Genomic DNA, 18,699 nt, shown 5'->3' with positions numbered 1-18,699 from the left:
GGCTTTATAGGGAACATACAAGGGTATTTTTGTACCAGGAAGTAATAAAGGCATGTGAATATCCAGGACATACCAATAAATGTATGAAGTAATATTAGTAATGACTTCTGCTGGTATAAATAGATCCATTAACTATTAGTATAGGGATACATTTTGATTTCAAAGACTAAAACTATTAAAAATTCTGTGATATAATAGAATCTCCATGTCACACATTACTTCTCTCTCTCTCTCTCTCTGTGCGCGAGGATGTATCCCATCCTTCACATTCTGCGTTCAACAGCGGGACTCTGTAAAAAAAATGTGCCTTCAATACGGGTCCATATTTTAGTGACCTGAACGCAGCAGGCAATTCTACATTACTGCTATGGTATGCAAGTGCAAGATTCGATTTAAACGATGTAGGGCACGTTGACTTTTCGGCCACGAGAACATCTTTATTGAACTTCAAACACACCCAAGGTGGACTTTAAACAGGAAATTATTGTGTCAGTGACACGTCTAGAGCGGACTTTAGACATGATTAGATCGTGTCCAATAAACTTTGTGAAAGGACTTCAAACAGGAATTGATAATGTCTATGAAACATCCAGAGTGGACTTTAAATAGGACTTGATCGTGTCCATGAAACATTGTGAGTTGACATCAAACATGAACGGTTCCACAACACATTGTGAGTCGACTTCAAACATCTCTTGATCGGGTCCATTAAACATTGTGAGTGGACTTCAAACAGGACTTGATCGGATTTACAAAACATTTTGAGTGGACTTCAAGCAGGACTTGATTGGATTCACAAAACATTTTGAGTGGACTTCAAGCAGGACTCGATCGGGTCCAAACCATATGTAAATAATTTGAGAAGTAAGATCGACCTTTAGATGCGTAGTCAGAAGCGTCTCTCCCTCATTCCACTCACCCCTAATTTGATCAAAAACATTTACATTTTATACCAATATGTGACTGTTTCCTGTTCCTAATCGTATTTCCGATTGCAATTTATGTTTTCTTTAATGCGAAAACTAGATAACTTTTATGGTATTTTTTTATCATGAGTAGCGTGCGAAGAAAATTCAAACAAACGTTTAGTTTAGTTTATTTCATCAAGTTTTAAATACATTATTTGTTTGTTCGCTTTTTTGAAACGAATACTCGTTAAAACATTAAATATTAAGAAACAACACGGAACAACACAGCTGCAAGCTGCTTCAAGGTCGATCTTGACAATGTTGTTGTATTATTATTAACCATGAGTTAATAAAGGAGGAAATGTATACATTTCATGTCCTACGTTTTCTCTGTAAGCTACGTGCAAATATTGTCTTTATCAATAACACAGTAGTGACTGTAGTTGGATGCACGAGTTTTACATTGTCAAGTGCATACAAATGTCGATCACATGTTTAGACAAACGAACGGACATCACTGTGTGTGCATTCCTGTGGAATCTGAATATTTGCTTAAATCGTCCTACTATAAATATCCGACACGGCCTGATAAGAATCTCTGTGTTACATACGTCCAAATATCACCTCACTTTACATAACTCTTTCCAAAGACTGACGAAAGCCCAGATACTAGTCACTAGCTATCGCGCTAGCATTCTCGCTAAAGATAAACTGGTGGCATTGCGAAAAATTAAAAAATAAAAATAAAAAACTAAACTAGTTTTACAGGTTTGGGATATCATTTGAGAACTGGGTTATACATTTAATACAGAGTATAAATACATACATACATACATGCACACACACATACATACATACATACATACATACATACACACACACATACGCACGCACGCACAGACACATACATACGCACACTGACATACACACACACACACACACACACACATACATACATACATATATATTACGGATATTGGACGTGGTAGTTAGACCATGTTTTGTACCTGACCAATGAAATTGCTGCTCTTATTTGCGAAACATATTGACCTCCTCCGCTTTTGTGTCTGGGAAAAGTCTTACGGCGTTTATCTTTAAAATGTTCGTTCAACGTGCATGCGTATGTTTGCGTAATGTAGTTCAGAGAAAATAGCGGCACATGACGGCTTTTATTTCTCATATTCTCTCTCATATATATATATATATATATATATATATATATATATATATATATATCGACACAAGGTTTTGCCATTTTTCATTGTGAATGCCAACAGTGATTGATTAGGACTTTATACGTAAATATAACTCATAGCACTTAATTTAGAGTTACTTGTCCAGGCCAGTATATTATAGTGTGGAAAAGGAAAAAAAACTGGTACAATTCGATTCAAACTAGTTGAGTATCCCGTCCTCAAGTGTCCATCATTGTTGTTGTTGTTGTTGTTGTTGTGGGGTTTAACGCCATTTTTCAGCACACAATAGGCTATGCATGGCGGCCAGTATTAATGGTGGAGGAAGAACCCGGGAAAACCCCGGGAAGAACCACCGACCCACGAGAAGCTATTGGCAAGCTTTCTAACATACTCACATTGGGCGAATCCTAGACTCGAACCCACGCAGACAGAGGTGAGATGGCAGTGATCCGTAACGGAGAGCGCTTTAGACCACTCGGCCACTCGGGGCCCCAGTGTCTGTCATAGACACTGCGTTAAATATATATAGCGAAATTGAATGTACTATAATAAACGTTCGACTTCGTAAAATACATATGTCGTGGAACTAGGACAATGGTTATTAATAGCACTGTTTATCCTGAATGGCACTAACCCTAATTGGTATTTTCTTTGAAGAAAAGTTGTTGATATTCACTAAAGTTTTAAATTTTACATAGTTATTAATATTAATAAACGTCAGCTGACATAACAAATTGATCTAAATCCAACTAGTGAAATTACTCAAGTTTCAAGATCCTGTGATGATGTATTTGTAATCTTTAAATCCGTTCCATTTTCTCTTTACCGAAACAGGTCTGATTATGTCGTACTCCGACAGCCAAACAAGAGGTTATTCTTCACAGTTTCAATTTGGTGAACAATCAAAACTTTTGAAATCTACATGTTACAAAAGTCTCGTACTTTCTCTGGTGCAATTGAACATATTTAGACCAATGTTCTTTCCATGTCCTCTAGGAGGGCTTCTAAATCTGCTTTGGACTCTTTATCCAGAGATAACCGTTTTTCTTTCAGTTTTCGCATCGGATCCAAAAAGCCAGCTGATGCTGTTTCGGAAATGACTGGTAACGGACATAGAATATCACTGTGCTTAACCGTCTCAGACACTGTCGGTGCTTCCCTAGTAATGGCTGAGGAGACAGACTTGATTCTGTTCCAAACAGTACCTTTGTTCTCCTGATGTCCCTCGATGGTCTTAATTAGTCCTTCCATGTTCTTTACCACAGAGGCTGCATAACTGAAGACATTGTGCTTCTCGGTGTTGTCAAGTGCAATATCGCCAAACCGGTTACATATTTTCTGTATGTCTGATTTACCATCCAGCAAAACTGATGAAGCCTTTTGGTCATCCTCTCTCACATAATCGGCAGCTCTTTGCAGAATTCGATTCGTGGCTAGTTGAACCTCATGTTTCACGGCTGCACCTAATGCAACTTGTTCATTAGATTTGTCAATATTCAGCTGGTAAATGCATTTCTCCAACTGCCTTCTTTCTCCTCCTCTTCCCGTGTATTCCAGTCGTATTTGAAATATTTTTCTGTCATTTGTCTTATCAACAGTTGCAAGAGACATGTTTGCAATGTCAGCGGTTACACCGATTTGTCTCCGCTTTCCCGCAGCGAAATCATACAGAAAGTACGCCTTCTCCGTGTTTCTCAGCAACTTGCCCGGGGCTGTTCGCTCAAGCTGGATAATGAAATCGTTGCTGCATTCTTCGTCCACAAAATGCACTCCATTAAACGTCTGAATAAGGAGCGACACATTCCACGTAACCGCAGATTTTCTTAATAATACTGGAAGAAAAAGCTCAGCTGTCGGATCGTTCACGGCTTTATCCAAGTAGTAGTAAGCTTCGCTACTGAAGGTTTTAGAGAGGAGGTAAGCGGCTTCAGATACAGTACTTCCGGTTGTGACGACAGAGATTGTCACCCACTGGTTAGCCAAATCGTCAAGCGATGGTGCCATCTGGCGGATGTTTTGACGAACTTCTTGTACCAAAGCTTCAGGATCCGTAGTTCCGGCGTTTACCTCCCCATCAGAAAATATCAATATGCTATTTTTCATGCTCAGGAGCTCATCGGGACTGTGAAATAAAAACGATTAATTTATTGAAACCTGGATTATTATTCTCATTTAGTTTCAAGTGTTTGTTTTGTATTTGTTTCAACCTGAATCTATTGTAATAATTTAGACCGATATTCTTTAATTTATGTCATTATAGAAAATGAACGAAATCTTCAATCACACATCCTATTTTCTTAACTACGCAGTATCCACCATTACAGTCAAATAAATTACCTGCACTATCAGAGAAAAATGACTGTCAAAGAGAGTCAAGTCATGATGGTAAGGTTGTTTTTATTGTAAATCTCTTCATACTTGAATATGAATAACTTCATGTTTTTATTTTTATTTTTATAACAAATCCTCTTAAGAGTATCTTCAAACTTTACAGGCATTTAAAGTTAAGGGTCTTGCGAAATCATGGCATTGTTTCACTACATTTCATTGCATTTTGTATATAAATATATGTAATCATCATTCTCTCTTTGCAATGTTTACATAATTTACGTATCCCACAATTAAATCTCCATGACAGCAGACTTAATACTCACGTCTTTATTGCATCTTTGAATACTTTGAGAGCCATCCTCAGTCCTGCACTTAGATTCGTTTCCCTGCACATTGGACCACCGTCTAATTTCTCGAGTTTCGATAGCATTTTCTTCTGTTTGAGTGGAAATTATATTGAAAAGCAATTTAGCGAGATTATATACAATAAAATTATTCGAAATATTACATAATGAAAAATGATGTCATTTAAAAACTATAAAAGCTGTCAAAGTTAAACTACTGTAGATGACCTTTTACTGTCAATTCTGCTACAAAAACATATGTATATTCAAAAGTTAAAACCATGTCAACAATACGTAGAACTTTCTGGTTAAATCGTTTTTTTGTTTTTTTTAAATTAGTCTCATAACAAGAATGAAATTCTTCTTTAAAATGGAGATATGACCTGGTAAGAACTTATTCCAAGCATCAGTGCTAAAAATAGCAACAACTTTGCACTTGTTGAAAACTGCAAAATAAGTAAGCTACATATTTCTACAAAACATTATTCTTTTAATGCATTGATTTAGTTATTCCGATTCACACGTACTTGATCGGTTGTCACCCTGGAAGACTGATACAAAAACTTAAACGCAGGACATTGAGTATGGCCTTTGGATTGTTGAAAAGGAATATTAAATATAGGGATAAATGGATTATACCTTTGAATCGTCTGTAATGTCTGTCAACGGATAGAATATATCAGCGTCTGTCCCGAATGTTACTATCCCAGCTTCATCACCAGTATCCAGATTCTTTATCAGTTGCATGGCGAAACGTTTCACCTGAGGCGAAAAGTTTGGTAACAATACATAACGCAGAGGTAGTACGATATATATATATATATGAGACACTTAAAAATCTGTATCTCTTACATTTGTTCTGTTCAGATATTAGTAAAATAAGTTGAGTTATTTCTCTTTCTTTCGCTTTAGGTAAAAAAAATATAAATCTGAGAAATCGCAAAGTCAGTGAAACTGTTACTAACTTACCTGCGTTATTTTTGTGTACTTTCTTCTTTGTCCGAGATAATGTATCATGCTGCCACTTCTATCGACAAGGAGAACGATTCTGATCGGCACGCAGGGGACGGAAGTGATGTGCTCTGTACTCAGGTCTGTGATAAGTTGTATCTGGAAAATGAAATAAAGCACGACAAAGATTTAAAGATTAAAACAACACAACTAGGATAAGGTTTAATTAGAGAAATTCCATGAAACAGTTTACAGACTTTTAAAAGACAGCAATTGATGACATTCAATAATCCAAGAAATGGAGGAATGTGAAACACAATTAGAAAAAAAATCCCTGGGCAAACAAGCAGAAGAAAACTTGCCATAAAGTTATACAACTTTTGTGTTTTCTTTATGGACCTTTCTATAGACCAATCGCAGACTACTTCGCTTTATTTACATCTAGTGGCACTGTTACGAAAAGAATACTCAAATGAAATGTTTTATAACCTCCAGACTCGAAGTATGCGTAGACGGTAAGGGTGGGAAGGACTTTAACTCGGTAAGCTTTGCCCCAAAATATATTTTGGAATGGGATACAACTCCAGCACAGCAAATATGCTCAACAGGGCTAACACACTGTACCATCACGGTTTATAAAAACAGCTTAATAAAACTGCACATCTGCAAATACAGATTACGACATATGAACACGTGATTACAAGGACTATAACATACGTTTACATATCATAGATAAACATTAATATATTTTCTATAAGAAAACAGCATGTTGATCAGTGTTAACCAGGCTCCACACCGTCTATAATTCCCTTTATTTTGGTGTATGATTGATAGGTGTAATATGGGTTATGGAGTATACAGCTTGGCCTTACCCAAGATGTGCACCTTTCAAAAAGTATATCTAAGATATACAAGGTCTTTTTTAAAAAGCCAGTATAATCAGTGAGGAAAGCCAGGGAAATTATTTTTCTTTAAAATGCTAACCCTATGCAAACTACGAAACTGTAGAGCTCCACCATAATGGTTAAGTTTCTTGAATCTAGGTAAGCCGAACGGTTTACCGGCACATTTTTCGACTGCAAATTTGTTAGCGAGATGCTGTTATGTAGGTATATTATTCCTCAGAAAAGGTCAAACAAGTAAATTGCAAGAAAAGTTTTATCGTGTGCATTCAATTATAAAAAATCTTAATCGAACGCTTGGTCACTTAACTTGGTCTAGGATGGTTATGCCTACTCGTCACGCCACTAACATTACCATTGTCTATTACATAATATTGTGCCTAGTCGTCAGGCCACTAACATTACCATTGTCTATTTCATAATATTGTGCCTAGTCGTCACGCCACTAACATTACCATTGTTTATTACATAATATCGTGCCTAGTCGCCACGCCACTAACACTACCATTGTCTATAACATAATATTGTGCCTAGTCGTTACGCCACTAACATTACCATTGTCTATTACATAATACTGTGCCTAGTGGTCACGCCACTAACATTACCATTGCCTATTACATAATATTGTGCCTAGCCGTCACGCCACTAACATTACCATTGCCTATTACATAATATTGTGTATATTCAGGACCAACAGATTTAAAGAATACAAATCGAAAATCCCGGCATGCTAAAATGTGTTGTTACATACTATTTTCTTCTGCATTGCCATCACATTGTTAGATTTGTACAGTATGTATGCATGTTGTGTTTAAAATATAACATTTTGTGTTGGGAACTACTTTTTTTGTAAGCAAACAACGGGCTTTCATATAGCAGACACAAGCGCTTTTGATTTATTAGGTTTGTCTGTGTTCCAACTGAACGATCTATTTGAATAACCTGAAAGTAGGCGATACCGTTGAGTTCATTTAGCCCAAAAAGAAACAGTCAAAGAAGCAAGAGACTCTACATGGTTTCCCCAGTGGCGAACACTGGCTTTAAAATAATAAATGCAAACAAATGTAAAACACTGCATTGAAACTGTCATCTGTGAACAATTGAAAAATTTGTGTATCAGAAATGCTCACAACTATTCTAGTCCCGGAAACCTTCTTTTAATAGTCTATCAAACTGTGATATGGAAAGGCATCATTTGGCTAGAACTTGTTTTACATAGCTATATCTGGGAATCTTAAAAGCATGATATGGGAGGACGTGGCAGACAGGCGGACCAGCACAGTAACACAACCTTGTTGTCCTCTCGAACAATGTGATACGTGACGTTTATCTCGCCATAGGGATCTCCGTTGTCGTCAAATTTTCTAAGCCCTTCTCCAGCAGTGACACCTTGGACGCATGTTGATGTCTTTTCGTCTATATGTGTATCATTTAATTGTGTCTTACGTTGTCTCAGCAATGGACTTTGAACTTGCATGTGCTCTCTGGGACACATTTTCTGATTGGTTGGATTTCCAACGGCCACGTTTTCCTCGATGTTTTCTTCCGGACGTACGCCTTGTCTTATTTCAGCGGATTTTTTCCTGCAATCTGCAGCAGTCTTTTCCATGGCCAAGCTACAAACCATACTATTTTTGCTCGTTGAATCCTTGCTCCAGACCTCTTCTAAACCAGAAGGAGAACATGGTGTCGTGATGTACCTCTTTTGATTGAGTGGCAAGAGGCGAGAAGCTTTGAAAACAGAAAAATAGCTTTTGTTAAAGTGTAATTTAACCATGGTCAAATACCGATAGAAATAAAAAAGAGTCGGTAAGAATTGTTACCTATCTTTCTCTTCATCTTTCTTCTTTTTTCTGTCTGTCTGTCTCAATGCACAATTACAGTACTTTCCCAATACAACTATTTACAAAACAAAGAAATGGTACCTTGCTTAACATTCCTAAATGATTTATGTGTTGGACAGTTATTCATGAATTGCCGTAACAACAGAGGATATAGTAATATATATAAAAAACTAAAGACCCCCCAAAAAACAAAATGTGTCTGATGCAAGGTTTTAGCCTTCATGCTCCTGAATATAGCAATTTTTAAAAGATAATTTTGTTCGCAGCTGAGACATAGACATATATATTTGTAAAATGTTCTACAAGAAATCAAATTACCATTTTCTTGTATGAAAAGCATTAAGACATTCACCATGTCTGGTCATTCATGAAGAGCATTATGATATTCACAATTTTTGGTCATTCACGAAATGAATTATGACATTCACCATGTCCGGTCATTCATGAAGAGCATTATGATATTCACCATGTCCGGTCATTCATGAAAAGCATTATGACATTCACCATGTCCGGTCATTCATGAAGAGCATTATGATATTCACCATGTCCGGTCATTCATGAAAATTATTATGACATTCACCATAACCGGTCATTTATGAAAAACATTATGACATTCACTATATCCGGTCATTCATGAAAAGCATTATGACATTCACCATGTCCGGTTTCTTATCAAAATCATTATAATATATTCTACATATCCGGTCATTCGTGACAAGTATTATGAAATTCACAATGACCGGTCATTCATGAAAAGCATTACGACATTCATCATGTCCGGTCATTCATCAAGAGCATTATGACATATTCACCATGTCTGGCCATTCATGAAAAGCATTATCGCATATTCACCATATCCAGTCATTCGCGAAAAGCATTATGACTTTCACCGTGTCCGGTATTTCATGAAAAGCTATATGACATTGACTAAGTCTGGTCATTCCTGAAAAGCATTATGACATTCATCATGTCCGGTCATTCATGAAGAGCATTATGATATTCATCATGTCCGGTCATTCATGAAGAGCATTATGACATTCATCATGTCCGGTCATTCATGAAGAGCATTATGACATATTCACCATATCTGACCATTGATGAAAATCATGACATATTCACTATATACAGTCATTCGTGAAAAGCATTATGACATTCACCATGTCTGGTCATTCAAATCATAAGTCAATAAATAAATATAAAATATTTAATATTCCAATAAATATGTTCAATGTCCGTAACGACTGTGATTCAGTTAAGCATATCATTTATCATCTCCCACCCAAAATATCATAAAATACTACGCATCTACAGCGTCTTCCAACCATGCAGCGTTCGATAGTTTTTTTTTTTTTTTTTTTTTTTTTTTTTTTAAAGTTGTTTGTGTTCTATTTGTCTGACGATAACAGTTTGTGATGTTTTGATACAGCATAGTATGTTTTTATGTATAAATAGTGCTAAGTAGTGGTAATTTAAACAGATGTTAGATGTTGGGGATTTAATGCTTTTCAAGTAGAATAACTGTGACTGTCGTTTTCTAGTCTTCTTTGTTCAAAGCTCTTGGTTTCAATGTTCTAAGGCAGCGTATCCAGCACCTTCGCTAGCCAAGGCTACGACATTTTAATCCTATCTACCTCTTGGAGGATCGAACAGATGTTTAATTGCTTTGTCCTAGCGACATCTATTGGATTTTCTGAGTTGCCTCCCTTAGTTTGTAATACCAACTAACATAGCGTGTAACAGCGGTGCATTGTACGTCGGCCAAATACGGTGGAGGCAATTGACTTCAAAAGGATCATTTGTAAGTTTAACATCAAAAGTATGACTACGTACCATAGAGAAGCCATTACAGGTTTATCTGAGTGAAAAGTATTTGTATAAACACAGACCGGCAGTGGAAAATTGCTTATTTATGAGTCCATTCAAGTTGTGTGCTCCCTTTGTCTTGATCATGTAGGAACAGTGCTCACATCTGAAAATCATAATTTTGATTCGATGCGGTGGCTCATCCAACGAAATTCACCGACCCGAAGCACATAAATATCTGATTGATAATCCAAGGTTTAGATAAGATTAACGTATTAGAACCTTGTCTATTGAAGATGCGTGTCCAGTAAGATTACTTTTCTTTCCTATTTCGGAAATCCAGTTGGGGACTAGGATGTCTTTGAGGTTTTTTGGTCTCCGGTAGGCTACTGCTGTTTATAGAGTCGAAAGTGGTCGATATCGAGTTACATGACACCAGAAATGACCGTAAGAAATGACACAGAACATGGTATGAAACACACTCTTTGTATCAGCATGCATTCTTTAGAACATTTTAAACAGCTTCATAGTTACAGCCAGGATACAAAAATGTAATATCTTAACCTTCAAGATGGAACCAAGTAATACTGCAGGCTAATATTGACATGAACACTGCAGGCTAATATTGACATGAATACTGCAGGCTAATATTGACATGAATACTGCAGGCTAATATTGACATGAACACTGCAGGCTAATATTGACATGAATACTGCAGGCTAATATTGACATGAACACTGCAGGCTAATATTGACATGAACTTACGGAGTTTAATCTCTAAAGATGGGATTTTAACTCAGAACAATGAGAAACAATATATGCATATTGGCATGTGACCATAAACTAGGCTAGATTATGAAAGTCACGAAACGTGAAGATGTAAAATTGTACAGTGTTTGATAATACTACTTTCATTGGCCTAAATGTACAGCCAGGACATTATAAGTAGCCTTGAGATGACCGTGTCATTAACATTGCAGATAGGACGCTGATACATGATTTATTTCATTACTTTAACAGTTGTTGTATTTGTTGTAGAGTTTAACGCCATTTTCAGCACAAGAGAGCTATGCATGGAGGCCAGTATAACAGGTGGAGGAAGAACCATGGAAAAGCCCGGGAAGAACCACCGACCCACGAGAAGGTACTGTCAAGTTTTCTCACGTACCCACGTTAGCCGAGCATGAGACTCGAACCCACGCAAACAGAGGTGAGATGGCAGTGATCCGGAACGGTGAACGCTTTAGACCACTCGGCCACTCGGGGCCCAAATTGAACAGCTTCTGAACTACAATCCAACCATAAGCTATGACGATGTTAAAACTGGATCACAAAAGTGTGGTTTGTAACCTGACCTTAGGTTATGATGCAGTTTGGTTTGTGGCCTGACTGTAGGCCATTATGTAGTGTGGTTTGCGGCCTGACCTTATGCCATGATACATGAATATACAAAGTTTTGTCTCACTATTTCTATCCTTACGAATTTGTCAGCATGAGACTTGGCACGAAAATAGTTAGTTTCATCAAGGACATTAACTGTATGAAAATACCATGAAAAATAAATTACACATTCAGAAGTTATGAATTAAACATGTGTTATATGAACCACCGTCAATGTGTTACATTCATAATATAAACAGTGAGTAATCTTCAACACGTGAATTTGATATTGCTGAAAGGACCATGCAGTTGATACACATGATGCACCATCGAGCTATTATATTGCATTAAATATTTCATTCAATGATCGTAAACAATAACATCTGGGTGAAATTTTGGATTTAAAAAACATGATATTGTCCTGAGATCTGAGGCAGAGATAGGTCTGTGAAAATGGTAACTTAGAAGAGCAAATCCTGTTGTACAGCTATACTAAGTTTTAGGATTTTACTTCGTTGAAAAGTTTGTTACAACTGCAAATAAATATAGAAATGTCCACCTTTGACCTTCAAATGACGACCTTGAAAGCGGCAACTTTGACACCATCATCTTAAATATGCGTACGTATGTGCAAAATTGTACCGGTTTTTATACCACAAATTCCATCCAATCCCACGTCACAAACAGCACATTAGAAATAAGTGTAGCCTTAATGTGTGACCTTGAACTTACAGCAATGATGGCAACACACTTATTTGTTTCAATATGTAAATTTAGAAAACATCCAACCCATAGGCAGTTTCTGTAAACCTTCCAAGCAGAAGAATACTTGGTACAAAATTACACAAGAATCCATTCACACTGATCCAAAATGAGACACAGTACCCTCCCCCCCCCCCTTTAGGCAATTGACATAGTATTGGACATCTTCATGATTTCAGTCCATGCTGGGTATAGTTTGGTCTAGTTTGTCAATACTGTAAATGTTTATTTGTTTCTCTTTTCATATCCAGTTAACCTGTATATTGACAACGTCTAAGTTATGATCATAGGGAAAATCGCCTAATCCTAGGGCCATTACCCGGGATATGTGTTGCATTTACAAACGCCCTAGCTTAAAGATTACAGAAAGCAACTTTCGGATCTCCACCTACAATACTCAAAATATTAATATTTTTCTTAAATCTCCAGAAACATGTCCTATCTTAAGAGTCACAACTACAATTTTAAACCAATTTGTTCATCTAAAGAATATTCACAATTATACCACAAAGCTTCAAGTGTGTGTCTTTAATGCACTACATCATTATTAGAAGGACAGACACACACTCTGACAGGCAGGAAGACACAATGCCCACGTTTTTAACAGATGCACGAGTATAAAATTAATTATTTTGTTTCATCTTTTTACAGACTATAACGGTCATTAATAATCATGGCAGGACTTCGAATACTATAAATATGTAACAAAAATATCTTTCACTGATTGGCAACGTACACCTATGAAACAGCTTTTTTTTGGACACGAGAAATAAAACAAATTGTTCACATATTTGAATTTAACGATGCAACTAATTACCTATATATGCAAACGTTTATTTTAATTTTTAATACTAATTAAGCTTGTATCACAACTATAAAGAACATACACTCTAGCTAAAACATGTTTTCCTTCTTCACTATAAATATGATGTTACAATTGTTTTTAAAGTTTTCATAAGCTACGAATTTTTCATTGAATTGTCATAAATTTAGAAGAAACTGTTGCAAGGTAAATAAAAGTTATGAATGGGAAAATAAATCACAAATAACGACCAATGCACACTGCAGATGCTTATTATTATTCTTAATTAGAAAAATAAAACTTTAAAATTTTGGGGTTTTGTGTAAAATAGATATTTACGATAAAAGAGTTCCCCAGTGTGCTAGGTATTCAAAGTCTACCAGAGGACACTTTTATTTCTTCCCTTAAGATGATGGTTATAGAAAACACTGCAATTATTATCTATATTATGACACTGGACAGAAATTCTGTTGTGCAAAACAAGTTTCCTCTTTCCAAGAACACACACTTAAACGTATTTTATAGAAAGACACTAAACCCATTCATTTGATGCTGTGTAAGTGACGTACACATCTGATAAAGAAAACTATATGCATAGATTAATTTACCATAACAGTTACAAAGACAAAATGGTATTCGACTCTAATTTGAGCCACTTTTACGGCTTCTGCTATGTTGGCTTGAAAAGTGTTAAACAGAAGTCCTTTATGTATGCGTTACCGAAATAAAATAACGAATAAAAAATATATAGTTAAACTGAATCATTAAGTATGATGCCCTGCTGAATGCAGCTACGGTGCATACATTTTGCGGTGAATCCATCTACGGTACATGCATTTCGCGAACAGAGACGTTGAATAGAGCAACTGAAGTGTGATTTAGTAGCAATTTGTCTGAATTAAGCAATATTAACGGCAATCGAAACAGGTTCTGGTTATGTAGACATCATGCAGCCAGGCACTCAGTTAAAGGTCAAAGGGGAGATAGCTTACAGTCATGAACTCAATTAAATGTCAAATGGAAGACAGCATACAGTCATGAGTTCAATTAAATGTCAAATGGAAGACAGCATACAGTCATGAGTTCAATTAAATGTCAAATGGAAGACAGCATACAGTCATGAGTTCAATTAAATGTCAAATGCAAGACAGCATACAGTCATGAGTTCAAGTAGATGTCAAATGCAAGACAGCATACAGATATGAACTCAATTAAATGTCAAATGGAAGACAGCATACAGTCATGAGTTCACGTAAATGTCAAATGGAAGACAGCATACAGTCATGAGTTCAATTAAATGTCAAATGGAAGACAGCATAGTCATGAGTTCAATTAAATGTCAAATGGAAGACAGCATACAGTCATGAGTTCAAGTAAATGTCAAATGGAAGACAGCATACAGTCATGAGTTCAAGTAAATGTCAAATGGAAGACAGCATACAGTCATGAGTTCAATTAAATGTCAAATGGAAGACAGCATATAGTCATGAGTTCAAGTAAATGTCAAATGGAAGACAGCATACTGTCATGAGTTCACTTAAATGTCAAATGGAAGACAGCATAGTCATGAGTTCAATTAAATGTCAAATGGAAGACAGCATACAGTCATGAGTTCAAGTAAATGTCAAATGGAAGACAGCATACAGTCATGAGTTCAAGTAAATGTCAAATGGAAGACAGCATACAGTCACGAGTTCAATTAAATGTCAAATGGAAGACAGCATACAGTCATGAGTTCAAGTAAATGTCAAATGGAAGACAGCATACATTCATGAGTTCAATTAAATGTCAAATGGAAGACAGCATACAGTCATGAGTTCAATTAAATGTCAAATGGAAGACAGCATAGTCATGAGTTCAAGTAAATGTCAAATGCAAGACAGCATACAGTCATGAACTCAATTAAATGTCAAATGGAAGACAGCATACAGTTATTAACTTAATTAAATGTCAAATGGGCAATAGCACACAGTCATGTACTCAGAAAATGGTCAAAAGGAAGACAGACCTCTAAAGCAACTTCAACACTCTTCAAAAATGGAAGTTTGATTTCGATCGTCTATGTAAACTCAGAAGTTTGACGTATACTTGTTTGTAAATACATAAGGACTGTTTGCAGCTCAAACTTCAAGTCCCGAAGTAGTTGGATTTCTCATCATGAGCTTTGTATGTGAACAGTAAAACCGGATCAAACCCAAAGCCTATCAGCCTTTCGGAATTGTTTAGCATTGCGAAGCTGATCCCAAAACGGATACAGAAGGAAAAACAATAGCAGTAGCAAACGTTGCACCAGCTTCATAAAATATGAAAGAATATTTGTAGTAGTAGTTGTGAAAGTGGTAGTGTGCCATATTAGTAGTAGTAGTAGTAATAGTAGTATTAGTATCATAACTTATTCATCAGCTGTCTACTCTCGTCTCAATGCTTTATTATTTCATAATGCCATTTATGCAGCACCGTATTGATCTGAAACCTCAAATGGAGCTAGCGCCCGATAGCTCTCCCGCTTATTTGAAGTAAATGTATATCACATAGACAGAGTGTCAGATAAAGCTCGAGCACTCATCTGAAACAAGTAAGTACATGTCAACGTCTGTGGGCGTTAAGACAACAGTGCAAGAAAAATCTGACCGTCATTGTGAACTCAATGTTTGGTCTGGCTGCATATATATTTCAGTTTCTATTATATCCACCTCCTCTGAAAATAATTTTCCTACATCATTTTGTCCACTTTTCTCATAATTATTACTGTCTGTAATACTAATTAGTTATACAAAAGCCATAGTAGTAGCACTAAATTTCACAGACTGTTGGTGTAACTGTACACTTAAAAAAGTAGGGACACGTTTTTGTTAAAAATAAAGTAACAAAGCCACAGATTTTCAATAAATCTCAAACCTTGCCTGGTTCCCTGATCAGATCCGGTTTTTATTTACATGAAATCAAGCCAAGCCATCTGCAAATTGTCTATGCATCAATTTTGTTACGAAACGACACAAAACGATGACTACATTCATTTTAAAGAAAGTAATTCATCAACATATGATGTCTCATGAAATCTACGCGTATGAAATTGTGCATGTGCCAGTTATAGTGTCACCAACAGAATTAAAAAAAAAAAGAACGAAAAAGAACCCCAAAAACATAATACAAAGAAACAACAGCAACAAGAGCAACAAACCATCTGTAAAGCAGAACATAGCCACGACGACGATGCCACAAACATAGCCACGACGACGATGCCACAAACATAGCCACGACGACGATGGCACAAACATAGCCACGACGACGATGCCACAATGTTAAGCTGAAAACCAGCCAGCATGTTCGTCAAGATTAATAGACAAGTTTATAAAAGCACTAATCGAATCATGTAGCAGTATAATAATCTATCAACGTTCGTACATTACAACTATGAAGGAAAGCGTCATGTCTCCACGCCACTTGCGTATCGAATAGGGCAATAGGAGCGAATCACCCCAGCCGGCACTTCTGTAGGGGTGGCAAAAAAAGGGAAAAAAAGATAAAAGGAAAGAGGCAAAAAGAAAGGTAAGAAAAGAGAAAAAAAAGAGGAGGGTAAAGGAGGATAATATTTTGAAAATTTGGTAACCCCGCTCTTGATAATGCCGCCGTCCTGTGACGATGCCGGCGCGGCCCTCGATGGCTTGTCTTTTGTGTGCTGTATTTTTAGAGATCAAGTCACTGATATGCATGAGCGACTTTAGTACGACAGGGAAATTCGACAGTCATGTGTACTTTAGCCAAATACAACAGCTGATACGAACCAATGACAATTATGGCTTATTAGTCACGTGGGTAATTTCGGGTGTACTGATTATTAGCATTAAAAATACTTTAGGTGGCGCTATACAGTTTCACATTTTGCATAGGGTTAGGATTTTAAAGAAAAAGAATTTCCCCGGCTCTCCTCACTGGTTATACTAGCTATTTAAAAAAGACCTTGTATATCTTAGGTAAAATGCAAAGAACCTTTAATTCCCTTTATTTTGGTGTATGATTGATGGGTGTACTATGGGTTATAGAGTATACAGCTTGGCCTTACTTCAAATGTGCACCTTTCAAAAAAGTGCTAGCTCTACTTGGTCATTTTCACTTCCTGAACTTCAGAGGTCAATTGTATAAAAAAGAGCCGATAACTTTTTTTACATTTTATATATTTGGTAATTCATTCATTGCACTTTCAGAAGCTGGTATTGTCTAGTGTGGCAAAATTCATTTTCCCTATTTTAATAGCTGCTATGTATAGTGCACTTTAGACTAAATCAGACTGATTTTTTAACACAAGGGAGCAGACATTTTAGTTAGCAGTGTACTTAAATCATGTAAAATTTCCAAAAGTACAATATCCAAAAGAAATATCATCCACATTACATTAATGTAGCATAGAGATATGCCAACATTCTCTCCAATGTGCATGTTTTAAATGCGAACTACTTCACCTTACATACGTCACTCTCTCAAAAGTACATATTATCTGGCGAGCGCCACCTTAGTTATTTACGTAAATAATCTGATAGAATTATTCGGATACTAACTTTTCGATTTGCGACATGAATCGTATTGCAACAGTCATAGCAGAAACTAATTATTAATTTTCAGTGACATTGTGACATACATGATTACAATGTTGTAAATACCTTGTTCTTTGTTAATGATTATGTTTTTCAGGTAATTAACAAAGGTATATAGCTGAATAAAATGAGCGGCAGAGGGCGGCATCTCGGATTTCCGCCCAGGGCGGCATTTTAACTTCGTGCGCCACTACTTAACGCTCGCAACTCATACGGTCCCCAACATGCTGTGGGTTACAGTTCTAAAAAAATAAACAACACAATTTACGTATCATATCAAATAAACGAAGTAGGAGTTACTCAGCAATACAAACGCTAGGGAAGGCGCCGACACACATTTGAATTTGTTACATGTTAACATATACAACATCTTGCATGTAACCATTTATTCCATCTTTCTTTCAAAGGTGTGAGGATCAAATTTACTTATCTATTTCAATCATCACGCGTCCTTCGTTTTGATACTGATTCATATTCACATACTGACTGTATTAATACGTATTTGTAGATACGGATTTATATTAACTTGGAATTTATCGTCATGTTTTACACGATTTCCGATGTCATGAAACATGAAATTCGGCTACACACTGCATGTAGCAAATTGTGTGTGTGTAATTGATTTTCGAACTTCTTGATGTCACGATTCTAATAAAATCACCGACGAGTAGTTCCTTTCTGTGTCACATGATCCGATTTGTGTGTGTGTGTGTGTCTGTGTGTGATTTGGATTGTTAACGTTGCTACGACAGTTTATAGTGATATCTAGCACTGGGGCATCATGCCGCAGACATGTAGCATGATGTCCCCACCCAGTCACATTATCCTGACATCAGACCGACCAGTCCTAACACTAACCTCTTAATGCTGAGCGCCAAGCGAGG

At 36.5% G+C, this 18,699-nt stretch overlaps 1 protein-coding gene across 4 annotated transcripts in view; it reads right to left on the bottom strand.

Moving 5' to 3' along the window:
- Positions 1 to 1,080: 1,080 nt before the first annotated feature.
- LOC149793041 (uncharacterized) overlaps positions 1,081 to 18,699 on the bottom strand; it is a 34,624-nt gene continuing 17,005 nt past the window's right edge. For all 4 annotated transcript variants that reach the window (XM_089966932.1, XM_089966933.1, XM_089966931.1 and 1 more), the window contains 5 exons: positions 7,924 to 8,363; positions 5,749 to 5,889; positions 5,419 to 5,541; positions 4,759 to 4,871; positions 1,081 to 4,226 (listed from right to left, as the gene is read on the bottom strand). In XM_089966932.1, coding sequence (XP_089823058.1) covers positions 3,071 to 4,226; positions 4,759 to 4,871; positions 5,419 to 5,541; positions 5,749 to 5,889; positions 7,924 to 8,363 — 1,973 coding nt within the window. In that variant the 3' untranslated portion in view covers positions 1,081 to 3,070. The remainder of the gene's footprint in view (positions 4,227 to 4,758; positions 4,872 to 5,418; positions 5,542 to 5,748; positions 5,890 to 7,923; positions 8,364 to 18,699) is intronic.

Source organism: Sinohyriopsis cumingii, chromosome 8 (assembly GCF_028554795.1).
Source record: "Sinohyriopsis cumingii isolate HCF-2022 chromosome 8, ASM2855479v2, whole genome shotgun sequence".
NCBI classification, from domain to species: Eukaryota; Metazoa; Mollusca; class Bivalvia; order Unionida; family Unionidae; genus Sinohyriopsis; species Sinohyriopsis cumingii.
The sequence above is the reverse complement of the archived record's forward strand: the minus strand, read 5'-3'. Positions and strand labels throughout refer to the sequence as shown.